Genomic DNA, 13,199 nt, shown 5'->3' with positions numbered 1-13,199 from the left:
CTCTAGAAAAAGCATTTGAATACAAGAATGAATTACGTAATACATGGGAACAACCATCAAAATAAAAACAACCCAGAAGACACAGAAAAGATTTATTTTTCCTTATATTTTGTAGCTTCTCATGAAAATATTTACATTTTTAAAAACATTTCTGGTGAATACTTTGGGAGATTCCAACACACTTGAAACTGGAAGTGCAACTTCAAGCCTTGTGAATCAAGTCTAAGAAATACCTTACGACTAACTGAACTGCCAACAAGTAGAGAGTATAAACACTAGAATATTTCAGTCAGAAAACATGAGAAGGTCTAAAAAGAATGTAAATACACTTTAAATGCAAACACAACTTTCTCCAGGCCAGAACTATCAGATTTCTCAAACAGCAAGACTTCCATGAGTTCTTCACATTTGCTCCATGGGTACAGTGAGTACAACAACTAGTTCATTTATGGTAAGAATAAAAATCTGAATTCTGCTCATTATAAAAAGGACAGCAAAAAACCACTAAAATTATGATAAGTGAGAATCAGTATCAGTGTTGCCTTAACCATTCCATAGCCATAGTACTTGGGAAAACCATAGGGGGACATCTCCAAGCAGAAAAGCACTGAACTCCACCAAACTCCTAAAGCAGCTAACACTTGCAATAACTTGTTACAAAATCTCTGTCTCCAACATCTGAATTGCAGCTGTTTCAACAGAATTTTTGGTGACACTGACTTTAAACACAGAATAGGAAATTCCAGCTTGACAAGCTTGCATTAGTATTTGTGTGAATTAAGAATAACTCAGAGAATCACGAAAAGCTGCTAAAGAATTATAATGTGTCTAAGAACTTCCATTCACATACAGTTAAGTAACCATTCTTGTCATTTTCTGCTTAGAAAAGAGAACAACATCTGTCTTGTACCAGGCTTATCACCATACCATTCATTCTAATTTTCATCACTGAAAAAACACTTACGTTTTTCCTTACTGCTGTTACTGTTATGTACAAAATCTCCATCAGGACGTACTGTAGGGAAATCATCTTCATCATCTTCTACCACTAGATTTGAGAGAGAGTGTATTATGGGAGTGAGAAAGCTTTTCTAGTTCATTGGTGTGCAAGAAAGAATTAAGACCATCTTCATGGTTAGCCAGCACTTTTTCCTATAACAAGTCATGTCCCACCCTCCCTTTTGGGTTTGGTTTTGTTGGTTTTTTTTTGACCCACAACCACTACCAGTGTAAACACCCTTTAACAGCAGAATCTAACACTGCTCAGCATTGAAGTTTAGCATTCAATTCTCTGGTGAGAGCAACATACTCTGCTGTTACAAATGGGTAAGTAGGAGCCATGATTCAGTACCTATCTAATTTTCTACACTGGAAAAGTAAAAAAAAAAAAAAAAAAAAAAAGTGGAACTGTACTTCTCTGGTGTTTTATTGCTATGGAAGGTTTCATGCTGCCAGAATAAACACAGGGATGAATATAAATGCCTCAGTAGAATGCACACATACAGTGACAAGCTGTGCTCTGATATAAGCAATTCAGAGATATGTAGACATCCACATCACAGTTTAATATGATCTCAAGTGTGCATTCAGTGCTCTACTTCCAGCCAATACATCTCAGAAGCATTACTAAAGGCAGCACTTTTGACTTCTTTAAAACAGTGTATTGTTTCTATCAAAACTAATATCCCATTTGTTTTTTAAAATAACAGGTAAAAGACAGCAATAAGTTGAATCATGGAGGCTAGCAATTGGTATTATATAACAAAACACTTAAAAAGAGTATTGTTTTTGTACAGCTGACAGGTACAGGTTAATATCAAGCCGATTTTAAAGTAAATCTGAATTCTAAAATAAAAATAATTAAAACATTTACACATTTATGCAAATACTGATCCTTTACTAAACTAAATTGAAGATATGTATTTTACTTATATGACATTAATTGTATTGTAACAGTATCAAGAGGTTTCCTTTGTGAAAAGCTACAGTCTATGGCGGGAAGAGTTTTCAGTTACAGTGTTACCTTTATCTCTCTGGAGTTCGTCTTTGGAAACTGCATCCGCACAAGCATCAAAATATTTCTGTAAAGTATCAACTTGTCTACACAAGATGTCTCTAAATGTTTCCATTTCTGCAAGCTTTTCACGTAAGCTATGGCCCTTCTGAAAAAACAAACGAAAAAGGTCTGAAATGTTTCTGCACACTCAACAATAGCTTGATGCAGTACAATTACAATTTAATTTTAAAAGATACATTCCTGCAGCTATGAAGAAGAAATTGAAGTGCACTATGGGCATTCTAGATATGATCAATTATGATACTGTTAATGTCAGAAGAAACTATAGCTGAGTAGACCTTACTCATTTTGTCACTGGTCCCAACGTTTTCTCTTGACTGCACCTGCTACTTCAGAGGGCTCCACAAAAGCTTATTAAAAACATGAACTTGTGTGCTAACAGCTTTATACATATTTGCCTGAAAGCAGTCAGCCCCACTTTAAGATCTTTGTTCCAACCTTATTCCCTTTTCTTGTGTTGTTCCTCTTCTGCTCTCCCAGAAGTACAGCACACTCAGTTCATATATTAAATATTCATATGCATGACACAAGGAAAGCCATAATTTGCCAGCCAGTCCTATATCACACTTATTAAGCTACAGAATTAGTGCTTGTTTTCATTTGGAGCCCAGGATATTCTGGGGAATAAACTAGATGAAGTTAATGAACACAAAAGTTTCATTTTCTGCCACAAAAGATGAGACCACAGTTTAAAAGGGACAATTGCATAAGAGGCATGAGAGAGCTTCCCACATAATCTGTTCACCATCATATGATGGACTACTGACATTTAAACTAAATATTTTGTATTTTTTCCTATACTTATGTGAATGATTCTTCATATACTGCTTTTCCAGTTGTGTATTATTTATGCACAAATACTAGGAAAGCTTTTTGCACCAACCTTGAATGAAGAGGTGGATGTTGCAGAGTATCCACTTGCTCCAGAGACAAGAGACACCATGGAGCCATGGCGTCGCAAACTTGACTCTGATCCATAGCCAGATTCAGTCTAAAAAAGCAAAACACACAAAAAACTAGAGTGCTGAGGCTTTTGATAAAACAGAAATACTGAAAACAAGATAAACGTAATTTTCTCTGAAACTCATCCATTTGTTTTTTGCAGTAGAGGCTTAAATAACTCAATCTGTGCCTGCATCTAAAATGTTGATACAGTATCTGTGAAGTTATATAAATTTGAATTTTATTATCAAATTAATTTGTAAAATACTTTGTTACCTACAATGAATTATGTGTCCCCAAAAGGACACAGCAATATTTAATGGTTCACAAAATGGAGAGTGTTTCACTATCTTGGTTTATGTAATTCCTAAGAAGTAACTTTCACACAGCCTATTAAAACACATACATTACAATTAATTAGGGGATTAAATATACTTCAGTCTCAAGACAATCAGCTTCAGTCAATCCATCTAATCATACAAATAGTACCATTTTCTTTTTAAAAGCAACAAAACACAAATCAAAGAAAATCAGACAATTACTTCTATCAAGTTTTTCCCATTTCAGGCTTCTTCAGCAAAATTACTTATACTAGACTGAAATTAATTTGTCATGAAAACAAAAGTCCACATAAAACAAGGTAAGACACTAAAAGTGAAGAGAGAGGATACAGTAACAGTAACTAACTAAACAGTGAAAAAAGAAAAACATCTCTTGATTAGAATAACACTTAAAAGATCAAAACCAGAGTTTAACAAATTTGCTCACAAGTCAAACAGAAGCAGATACTGAGGAAATGAAAGAAAATAAATTTTTCTAAACATTAATGTAAATGATGTACACGGCAAAGGAGATGAAAAATCTTGACAGAACGTAAGCAATAAACGGATGGTTCAGAATAATATATGAAGTACTGTTAGTAGATGAGTTTGATCAAGTAGACAGAGACAACAGTGAAGGACTTCAGACAGAAATAAATTCTGCAGTAGCACCAAAACTCAAATGGGACAGGCAGAGGGGAGACAAAACAAATGGTATAGAACAAACAAGAAGCAATGACGAAATTCCAGTCATTGTTCATTTCATGGAAAACCTGGAAGCTGTCTAGGCTTTGAGAAGGCATGAGAGTATGGACGAGTTAAAAAGCAGAGAAAGGTAAAGAGTTGTTTGAAGTGTCAGTTAAGAATTTGGGCAAAGCGGGACAAAGTATGTATGTCTGAGTTACAAGTAAGAGTTTGGGCATATGACTGCTTTGTTTCAAAAGCATTTAACAAGCATAAACCTGAAGAGTCACCCCACAATTTGAAATATTTCTTTTAAAATTTCCTTTAAACACAAATATAAAAGGACTTCACTGTTTAATCAGTACGTTCAATATTTAAGCATATGCCACAAATCTTATGATGACCCAATATGTTATTATAGTCAGTTTGACAGCGAAAATTAATTTAATTTTCTCTGTATGTTGCACACAATAAGAAAGATGATAAAACTTCTTTCTAATAGGATATGGCTTAAAGAACAGATCAATTTTAAAATCTAGACAAAATATCCATTTCATTGAGGTCAGAGTATTTTAACTAAGGATAAGGAAGTGTTTTCTGATTTTGTCCTTACAGTGAGAAAGACACACCTAGGCAAGACCTAGCTATAAGCTTAGGAGGTGAATTTTTTGGATTTCTTTACTTGCAGTTTAGTCAAAGCCACGCCTTTATTGCCCTACTTTAGAACTTCCAAGAATAGTTGAAAACCTAAAAGTAGAAAATCTGATGCCTTATATTCTACATCTGAATTAAATCCATTTTTGTCCAATATTATGCATACAGTCAATGCCCAGCTAATGTAGTTCACAAAATAAAAACTGAAGGCGAAAGAAAAAACCCACAACACTTCTGTAAGTAATATGTAAGCTTGATATTTTTAAGGTATCTTTTCAGCAGAATGTTTATTTCTCTGTCATTTATGCTTGTGATTATTAGTTCCACCAAATAATTTATCCAAGCTACAGAACAGTACACGTAACACCACACATTATTATATGGATACAGCTATCAGCTCGCAAAGTCTACCAATAAAAAGGTGCAACATAATTAACTATTTGTTATTGAGAAGCAAATTCAGCAGACATTAAGAGCAGACTGAACAGCACACATCATGAATCAAAAGCATGTGCACTTACAGACCACGTTCACAAAACTGTGTCAGACAATTTTGTTCGAATAGCCAAGACGAAAAAAATAAAATTACATTGAGAACACTTACTTTTCACAAGAACCAGAAAATAAGTACTCATTTCTAACCGATGCACAGACAAGCTGCTGCTCACAGCAGACATATGCAGGCAGATGAACACAAACAAAGAAAGCATGAATCATGCAAAGCCCCACCATTCCACTACCGCAACATCTAAACGAGAACAGGTCACTGCCGCATTTATGTCTTGCAAAGCAGATCATCGTTAACTAATCACTGCAGAAATAATCATTTACATTGAGAAGAAGAAGAATGTAGACAAAGTTTCTTCCGTTTACACAAATTTTAATTTCCCAAGATAAAAACTGGAAAAGCCGGTAGAGTTCATATGATGGAAATCAACAGTCTCTGCTTGAAAACAAAATTACTTGTAGAAGTCGTATCAATCCACACCATCAAGCACTAATGCCAGATTGCCATGCTCAGTAAAAAGATGCAGTTCTTTGAAATTTCATGCATACATCACAGCTTCCAAGCTACATTAAAACTGGCATTTGATAGTAATTGCAACACCTTCAGCTTTCTAAGGCAATGCATGAAATCCATTAATCCTTTTGTTGCCACAGACAAGAGGAGAGAGCCACATGATCCAAAGCTTCATGTGATCCTTTAACTGGAACAGATGCTAGTATCAGCAACAAGGCAGTACGCCAGAAAAGCTGCTTTCAATAAAAAAGCTAAGAATTTGCAGAATCATATTGCAGATCTCTGTTACTGCTCACACCGATTCTTAAGTGGAAAATAATACCCTCGAATAAAGCACACGGCAAGTTCTCCCACTTAAAAAAATCAAACAAAGCAAATTATTCCCACATATCTTCAAGGAATTATTTTGATTATGTCCAAGTCTAGTGCCTGTGAAGCACTTCAATATACTTTTGTTAACCAAGGCAGATATATTCAGTTAGCATTATAAATTATTTATTATTTTACATAACCCAACCAGCAGGCTCCTCCCTATAAGGCATACAGCTCACCCAGAAGGTGATGGGACAGATATTAAGACACGGTGACTCTAATCTCATTCTCTACAGTATTTGTGAAAAATCCCACTCAAACATCCAAGATATCAAGCCACAAAACCTTAAAAAAAAAAATCCAGAATATAGAAAAAAGTAGAAACATAGAAGAGTTCGAAGATACTATGAAAGGCTTGGTAGAAAATAAGTGGATATGCTCTGTAAACAACTATGTTCCAAAGGCAATTTTTAGACTTTCTGCAAACATTTCAGTCTCACAGCACAGCTGGTTTGTAGCTGGACATATAAATTTGGCCATAAATAAGAAACCAAATTTGGCTAGCATAGTTGGATATAGAAAATAAGTGAACAAGTCCCTGGGGGAGCCATGATAGGACAGATCTGAACTAAGACAGGGAATCCCAGCCAATCCCATTCAATCCCAAATGCAGACAGATCAGTGGCCAGGGCACTGGGCAGGGCTGAGACCCCAACCAATCATTTGTGCAGGCACAGGAATTTGGAACCCCCTATAAAAGGGAGCACTGAACAGCAAACTGAGCTGTTTGTCCTGTGATCTTCCCTGAGTGCTGGTCTATGTCTGTCTCCAACCTATGACTGTCAAGTAACACTTCAGAAACATGGGTTAGTGTTCAGACGAGCCAAGGCAAGGCTACCATAGGAAATCATTGCATCAGTAAGAACACAACATACAAACTACAGGTCAGGCAGAACAGGATGCATTTCTGAAGACTGAAATTAAAAGATTGATAATTATCATGTGACTGTAGGTCTGATTTTTCAATTGTTTTGAAGCTATTAACAATGGAAATTTAAGGTTGCAAAACCAAGGCGGTAGTTGCCAGGAAGACAGAGATAGAAATTCCACAATCCAGGTCAGGATGATAATTCCCCACCCACAGCCCTCCCAAGCACAGTGTAAATGACTATTTAAAAGGAAAGAGCTTCTAAAATGACGGGTTTTGCAACTGCAAAAACAAGGAGACATGTAGACCTAACCTTCCTCCAGCAGTGATACATGCAATTCCATAGTGAATACGCACATTATGTGCTCAGGAGGAATCGTCAGGAATTGCAAGTTGAAAAACACATACAAAAATAAAACTCTTCACTAAGCAGAAGTACCAAAACCCAAGCTGACAATAACTGCAGCACTTAGTGTACTCAGTAATAAAACTAAAGCAGCTTGTACTCCTGGGTTATGGGACTATAAGCAAGATTAGGAGAGGCTACATTTACCCCTTCCATGAATCTGGGCTGTCAGGAAATGGATCGGTAAGATCTGTATTGTGACACAAGAACTAATAAATTCCATTCTATTAGACACTGGCAGAAAAAACACTGATGTTTTGGCGTCAGTTCCCAATGCACTAAAGTTAAGTGTTGCTTCTTGTTTTCATGCTTTGAAAGCTAGTGGGAATAGCTACAGATTTTAAAGAGTGAATTAGTTCCATTAATTATTGTCTGATCTTGCTTTAAGGCTAGCACTTGTGCAACTGTGCCTTTAAAAATAAGAACCGTTCTCATCCCAAGTGAAAGCACTAGTCACATCAGTCTTTTTAGTAGTTATACAAAATTGCATAATAGTTACATTAAATATTATTACATTGTCACAACGTGTAAATTTCAAAAGGGAGCGTTGCCAGGGTTAATGCCTTAGTGCTAACTAAGGCAGATGAGCCAGGAGGCGGCAGGAAAAGCCGCTGCAGGAGTCTGAGGAGCGGCTCTCCCATGGAGCATCCACTAGGTGGAGGAAAAGCCTGCGCCTTGCAGGGGCTGAGCACACAGGGATATCCCAGCCTGTCTCAACAGCGGCACAGAGCAAGGAGACTAAGGCACACACCGTGTTCACAGTGGGCAGGCATTTAGGCAATCTTACCTACCCTTCAAAATGGCAGGGAAGGAATGATTGCCTTTTACTCCAGCTGTCGGTTTAGTTTTATTTTTTAACTGAAGATAGTTAAGTATTACGTTAATATCACCTCTGTAGAATCAGAAAAACACATCCACCATCAGTATTACAGTGGGCTAAAGACCATAATGAGATTTCGAAAGAGCACAGTTAAACAGCAGTGGGGGTTTATTCACCTTGGTGAAAAGGTACTTGTTGCAAGCCTGAACCTGCTTTGGATATGCACTTGACAGGCCTACACTTTGCTTAATACGAATAAACACTTTCCTAACAAGAAATGCTAGGATTCAAAGTACAGGTGCAAGCAAGGTTCTTGCCTGCACTAAAAGAAATGGAGTATAAAAAGCTTTACAGCAACACAGACCACGTCTACCAGCAGATAAATATGCTTAGCTATCTATGTTTCCTATCTAAAGGAATAAAAACTGCCAAAGCAAATGCTCCTGCAAAACCCACCAAGTCCCTTGTTCACCTAGTGCAATTAGCAATTACCTTGTCTCTGCTAAATTTGGAAACAGATTGTTTTTTCCCCTCTGCTCAATCCCTAAACATTTAGCCATCAGAATAGAAATATCTATAAAATGGCTCGCATACTCCTGAGTATGTAATATATAGCAAGCACTGAAAGATAAAGAATTTGGAATAGTCAAATTCCATGATATATTTGACAAAGAATTTAAGGAAAACTATCTTACACCCCAAGGAAATACGTAAGAACGCATGTTGTTTAAATTGCAATCTCCTAATAGTAATTTGGGGAAAAAGGAGGGTTATAGATGCTGACAATTGGTCTGAAGTTAGGCATTAGGCAGCAGCAGTGTCTGTGTGAAATCATTCACATAATACTTTCACACAGGCCTGAGAAAGTACCTTGGAAAAAATAAAGGAAGAACCAAAAACAATCCTTGAGAAGTGAAAGGTGTTTACAAAAGAGTGTAAACTCTAAAGACCAATCATATGAATTGTGCTGAAGTACTCTATAAATAGAGACATTAGAAGAATAAAGATTGCTCTCATTTCATCATCGTATCGAGAGTCAGGTCCTTATTTCTATGCCATCTGAAAACCAGTAACAACAGAGGATAAAGAAGGGTTTACTTGTAATACACTTCTTGTTTTGCATCTCACACCCTATAAAAACTAACAGAATTTTCTTCACTTTCAAAACCTGTTACCTACTCTTATTTCCTTCTTGCTGTAGCCCTTGTCATGTCTCAACACTTACTTCCTTCAAAAACAGAGGCTCACTGACCTATTACACATTTGAACCAAAGTTTTATGAAATAAGGGACTCCAAGACATGCAACTTCTTGCCCTGTTCCTGATACAGTTTCAGATTCCTCAAGTTGTCCAGGGTTGAAGATTCATAAAAACCAGTCCTTCTATTGAGTCAAAACCATGTTTATTTAAAAACAAAGCCCAGTCTGGTTTAAACGTTCTTTAGGCAACAGCATTCTGCCATCAGTAAAAGCCTTACATGCATTTCTAATCATACATCAATTTCACAACACAGAGATTCCATATATTAAGCTCAAACTATTTAGGCAACAATTCTGTCCAAAAGTAATTTTACTTTCAAACAAAAGATGAATATATTGGATATACAGTATCAGAGTTCTGAAGGCATAATTATCTAAGGCCAAACTCAACCGTTCTGCATGACAGGCAGAAAACAATCAGAATCATTAAGGTTGGAGGAGACTTCCCCGATCACCGAGTCCAACCTTTGACCAACACCACCATGCCAACTAGACCATAACACTAAGTACAACACACAGACTTTTACTGTATGTCTCCAGCATCTCCATTCCTCCTGGCAGCCTCCATTCCAATACCTGAACACCCTTTCAGTGAAAAAATTCTTCCCAATGTCCAACCTGCAGAGCTTTCCTGCCCTCCAGCAGATAAACACCCAGCTTGTCACCTTTAACAGAGTGAGGGTGCCCTCAGTGCCCTCATCCAGACTGTCTGTAAGGATATGACACAGAACTGGACCAAATGTACTGGTGACCAGCCACCAGCTGGATGTAACCCCATCCACTACAGCTCTCTGGTCTTCACTATCCAGCTAGGTTTTACCCAGTGAACAGAGCACCTGTCCAAGCCACAGGCTGCCAGTTTCCTTATGAGAAATGGTGTCAAAGGCTTTAAGTCTAGACAGAAAACATCCACAGCCTTTCCTTCATCCACTAAGAAGGTCACCCTGCCTTAAAAGGAGATCAGGTTGGTCAGGCAGGATCTGCCTTTCACAAATCCATGCTGACTGGGCCTGATGCCCTGATTGTCCTGTATGTGCCAGTCATCACACTCAGATACTCCATTCCACAACCTTCCCAGGCTGATAGGCCATCGTTCCCCAGATCCTCCTTCTGACGCTTCTTGTAGGTGGACAGATCTCCAGTTATCTGGGGTGTCCCTGATTAAATCAGGGTTGATCATAAGTGATGCAGAGTGGCTTGGAAAGGTATTTCATCAGCTCCCTCAGTCCTCTTGGGTGAATCTCATTTGGCCCAAAGGACTGTGAGTGGCTAAGTGACATGGGCAGTCATTTCCTCCTGAGTTACACAACTCTATTCTGATCCCCATCCTGGTTTAACAGGCTCAGGGGGCTGCTTGCCCCGAGGATACTTGATCTCCCTGTTAAAGACTGAGGCAAAGAAAGCATTCAGTATCTCAGCCTTCTACTCATCCTTGGTGAGTGCTCCCCATACACATGCCCATTAAAGGATGGAGATTTTCCTTGGCCCTCCTTTTGTTGTTAATGCATTTGTAAAAACATCTCATCTTATACAGCAGTGACCAGACTGAATTCTAGCTAAGGTTTCCCCTTCCTAATTTTTTCTCTACGTGACTTACCAACACCATTGTACTCTTCCTGAGGTGCCTGCCCTAGCCTACATAGGAAGCAATATTTGCAAGATCTTAAGTCAAATTATGCTGGTGAAAGATCTGGAACAGAAGACAAGGAGTGGCTGAGGGAGTTGGAAAAAGGGAGGCTCAGAGGTGGCCTTATCACTCTCTACAGTTATCTGAAAGGAAGCTGTAGTGAGATAAGTGTCAGTCTCTTACTCCAAGTAGTAAGTGTCAGGACAAGCAGGAATGGCCTCAAGTTGCAGCAAGGGAGGTTTAGTTTAGACATTATGAATTTTTTTTTCACGGAAAGGGTTGTAAAACACTGGAACGTACTAACCAAGGAAGTGGTGGAGTCACCATACCTGAAAGTGCTAAAAAATGTGTGGATATGGCATTTGAGGACATGGTTTAATAGTGCACATGGCAGTGGTGCTGGGTTGACAATTGAATGTGGAAATATTAAAGGTCTTCTTCAATCTCAGCAATTCTAATAAACACTTGACACACAATGGCTTACCAAGATTTAAAAAAAGTTACATGAAAACATGAATTGTTTTACAAAGAATAACAGCACACGATTCTATAATTCTCACTTTAGTTTATGATTTAAGAACAAGTCTAACATGACATAAAACAAAAATGCTAAAGGGATAAATTATCTGAATACTTCCAATGTTTAATGTAAGACCTAGCCACAGATATAGAGGGGCAAAGCAGATAAAAATAAATATAAAGCAGATCTCACATCAAAAAACTTTATAAGCAAAGTCAGATTATGAGTTTATCTAACTTAAAAGCTTTGTATACTTCATGTAAAAGACACATTCGAATATAAGGATAAAAATTCAGGTAATTTCCAAAACCTTGGTGAATCACCAGTTCAAAACACGAGATTATGTCCTTCTGTCACAAGGTTTCACGGTACTCTGTGGTCTAACACGTCAGGACTGGGAAAATGAAGTTGTCATACATTCATGTGAGTTTCGCGTTAGTGTCAGTTCATCTGTTTAATCTCCCCAAGCCAGTATGGTGTGTGACCACTAGAGGGAAATAGCGAAAAGGAAACAGGCACGGCTGGAGGTTACTACTGGTCAAAGACCAACAGTAACCCTTACCCTGTTTCTGCTTCACTCCCTGGGCATAGAAACCTCCTTTTCTTGCTAGACAATCAAAACCAGGGCAGTTTTACCTTTAGCCTTTATAATTACATTTGAGACGCATTGCTTAGTGAGGATTAAGTTTTCCACAAAGTATGCAAGTAGTAACAATGACATTTAATGCTGAATGGATGAGAGTGAATTAGAAACTGTAATAGATACAAAGAAATTATTATGAAGTCAGACTTCTCAGCCAGTTCAAAACAGTGACCCAACTAAGAACACACTCATTTTTATTTAAGACTGTTTGAAGACATAGTACCAAATCAATCTGACAAACGTTCTGATTCAGATTTTTTAGAACTTCATCTAACAAGAGGTAGTTAGGTTCAATATAATTTAGCTTTAAAAGAAGTTTAATACTTGACACAGAAAAAATTGGGCACATGTGTCTCAAGCACCATGTCGAAGTAGAAGACTTCTTTACATTCAGCTGCTCTGTCATTAGTCTGCAAATACACAGCTCATCATTAAAAGCACTTTTATATATCAGCCAGGTGAATAGGCACAGGAGTTCTTCATATACAGGTTATACATTTAGTAGGCCTTCACTAAATTAATTTTCCCTGTATGTATGTTCACTTTGAGAAGCACCAGAAGAAACAAAGTTTTAGTTAAAGCCTACCAAACCCATTTCAAGCCATGAAGTAATGATACAGACATATTTAATCTGAAATAAGTTACTCTATTCATAACATTTAGGTTTATACAGGCTTATTTGTAAAACTGTTTTATGAAGTGCAATTTTCAGAAAACTCATCTTTGAAAATTACAGTAAAACCTGATATATACAATATTAACAAACATATCAGTAACTATATTAAACTCACTTGCCAACATGAAAATAACCTCCACACTATCATTGTTCATTGGTGCAAAAAGAAACAGACTGCTTTTATTTGCTGAAAGCCAACACCCTCTATGTAATAGGAAAAACAACTTCAAGCACAGCACAGGTCTGTACAATAAACTGACCTACCCTGCCCTTGAAGGAAAATCTGGAAACTGTTTGGAAAACAGCTCAC

General features: G+C 37.4%; 1 protein-coding gene across 3 annotated transcripts in view; it reads right to left on the bottom strand.

The window, feature by feature from the left end:
- The window catches only part of CERT1 (ceramide transporter 1), an 86,912-nt gene that overhangs the window by 30,363 nt on the left and 43,350 nt on the right, over positions 1-13,199 (bottom strand). For all 3 annotated transcript variants that reach the window (XM_063423347.1, XM_063423348.1, XM_063423349.1), the window contains 3 exons: positions 2,961-3,068; positions 2,024-2,162; positions 965-1,048 (listed from right to left, as the gene is read on the bottom strand). In XM_063423347.1, coding sequence (XP_063279417.1) covers positions 965-1,048; positions 2,024-2,162; positions 2,961-3,068 — 331 coding nt within the window. The remainder of the gene's footprint in view (positions 1-964; positions 1,049-2,023; positions 2,163-2,960; positions 3,069-13,199) is intronic.

The sequence above is a fragment of the Prinia subflava genome, chromosome Z (assembly GCF_021018805.1).
Source record: "Prinia subflava isolate CZ2003 ecotype Zambia chromosome Z, Cam_Psub_1.2, whole genome shotgun sequence".
In the NCBI taxonomy this organism is placed as follows: Eukaryota; Metazoa; Chordata; class Aves; order Passeriformes; family Cisticolidae; genus Prinia; species Prinia subflava.
This window is presented reverse-complemented; position numbering and strand designations above follow the sequence as displayed.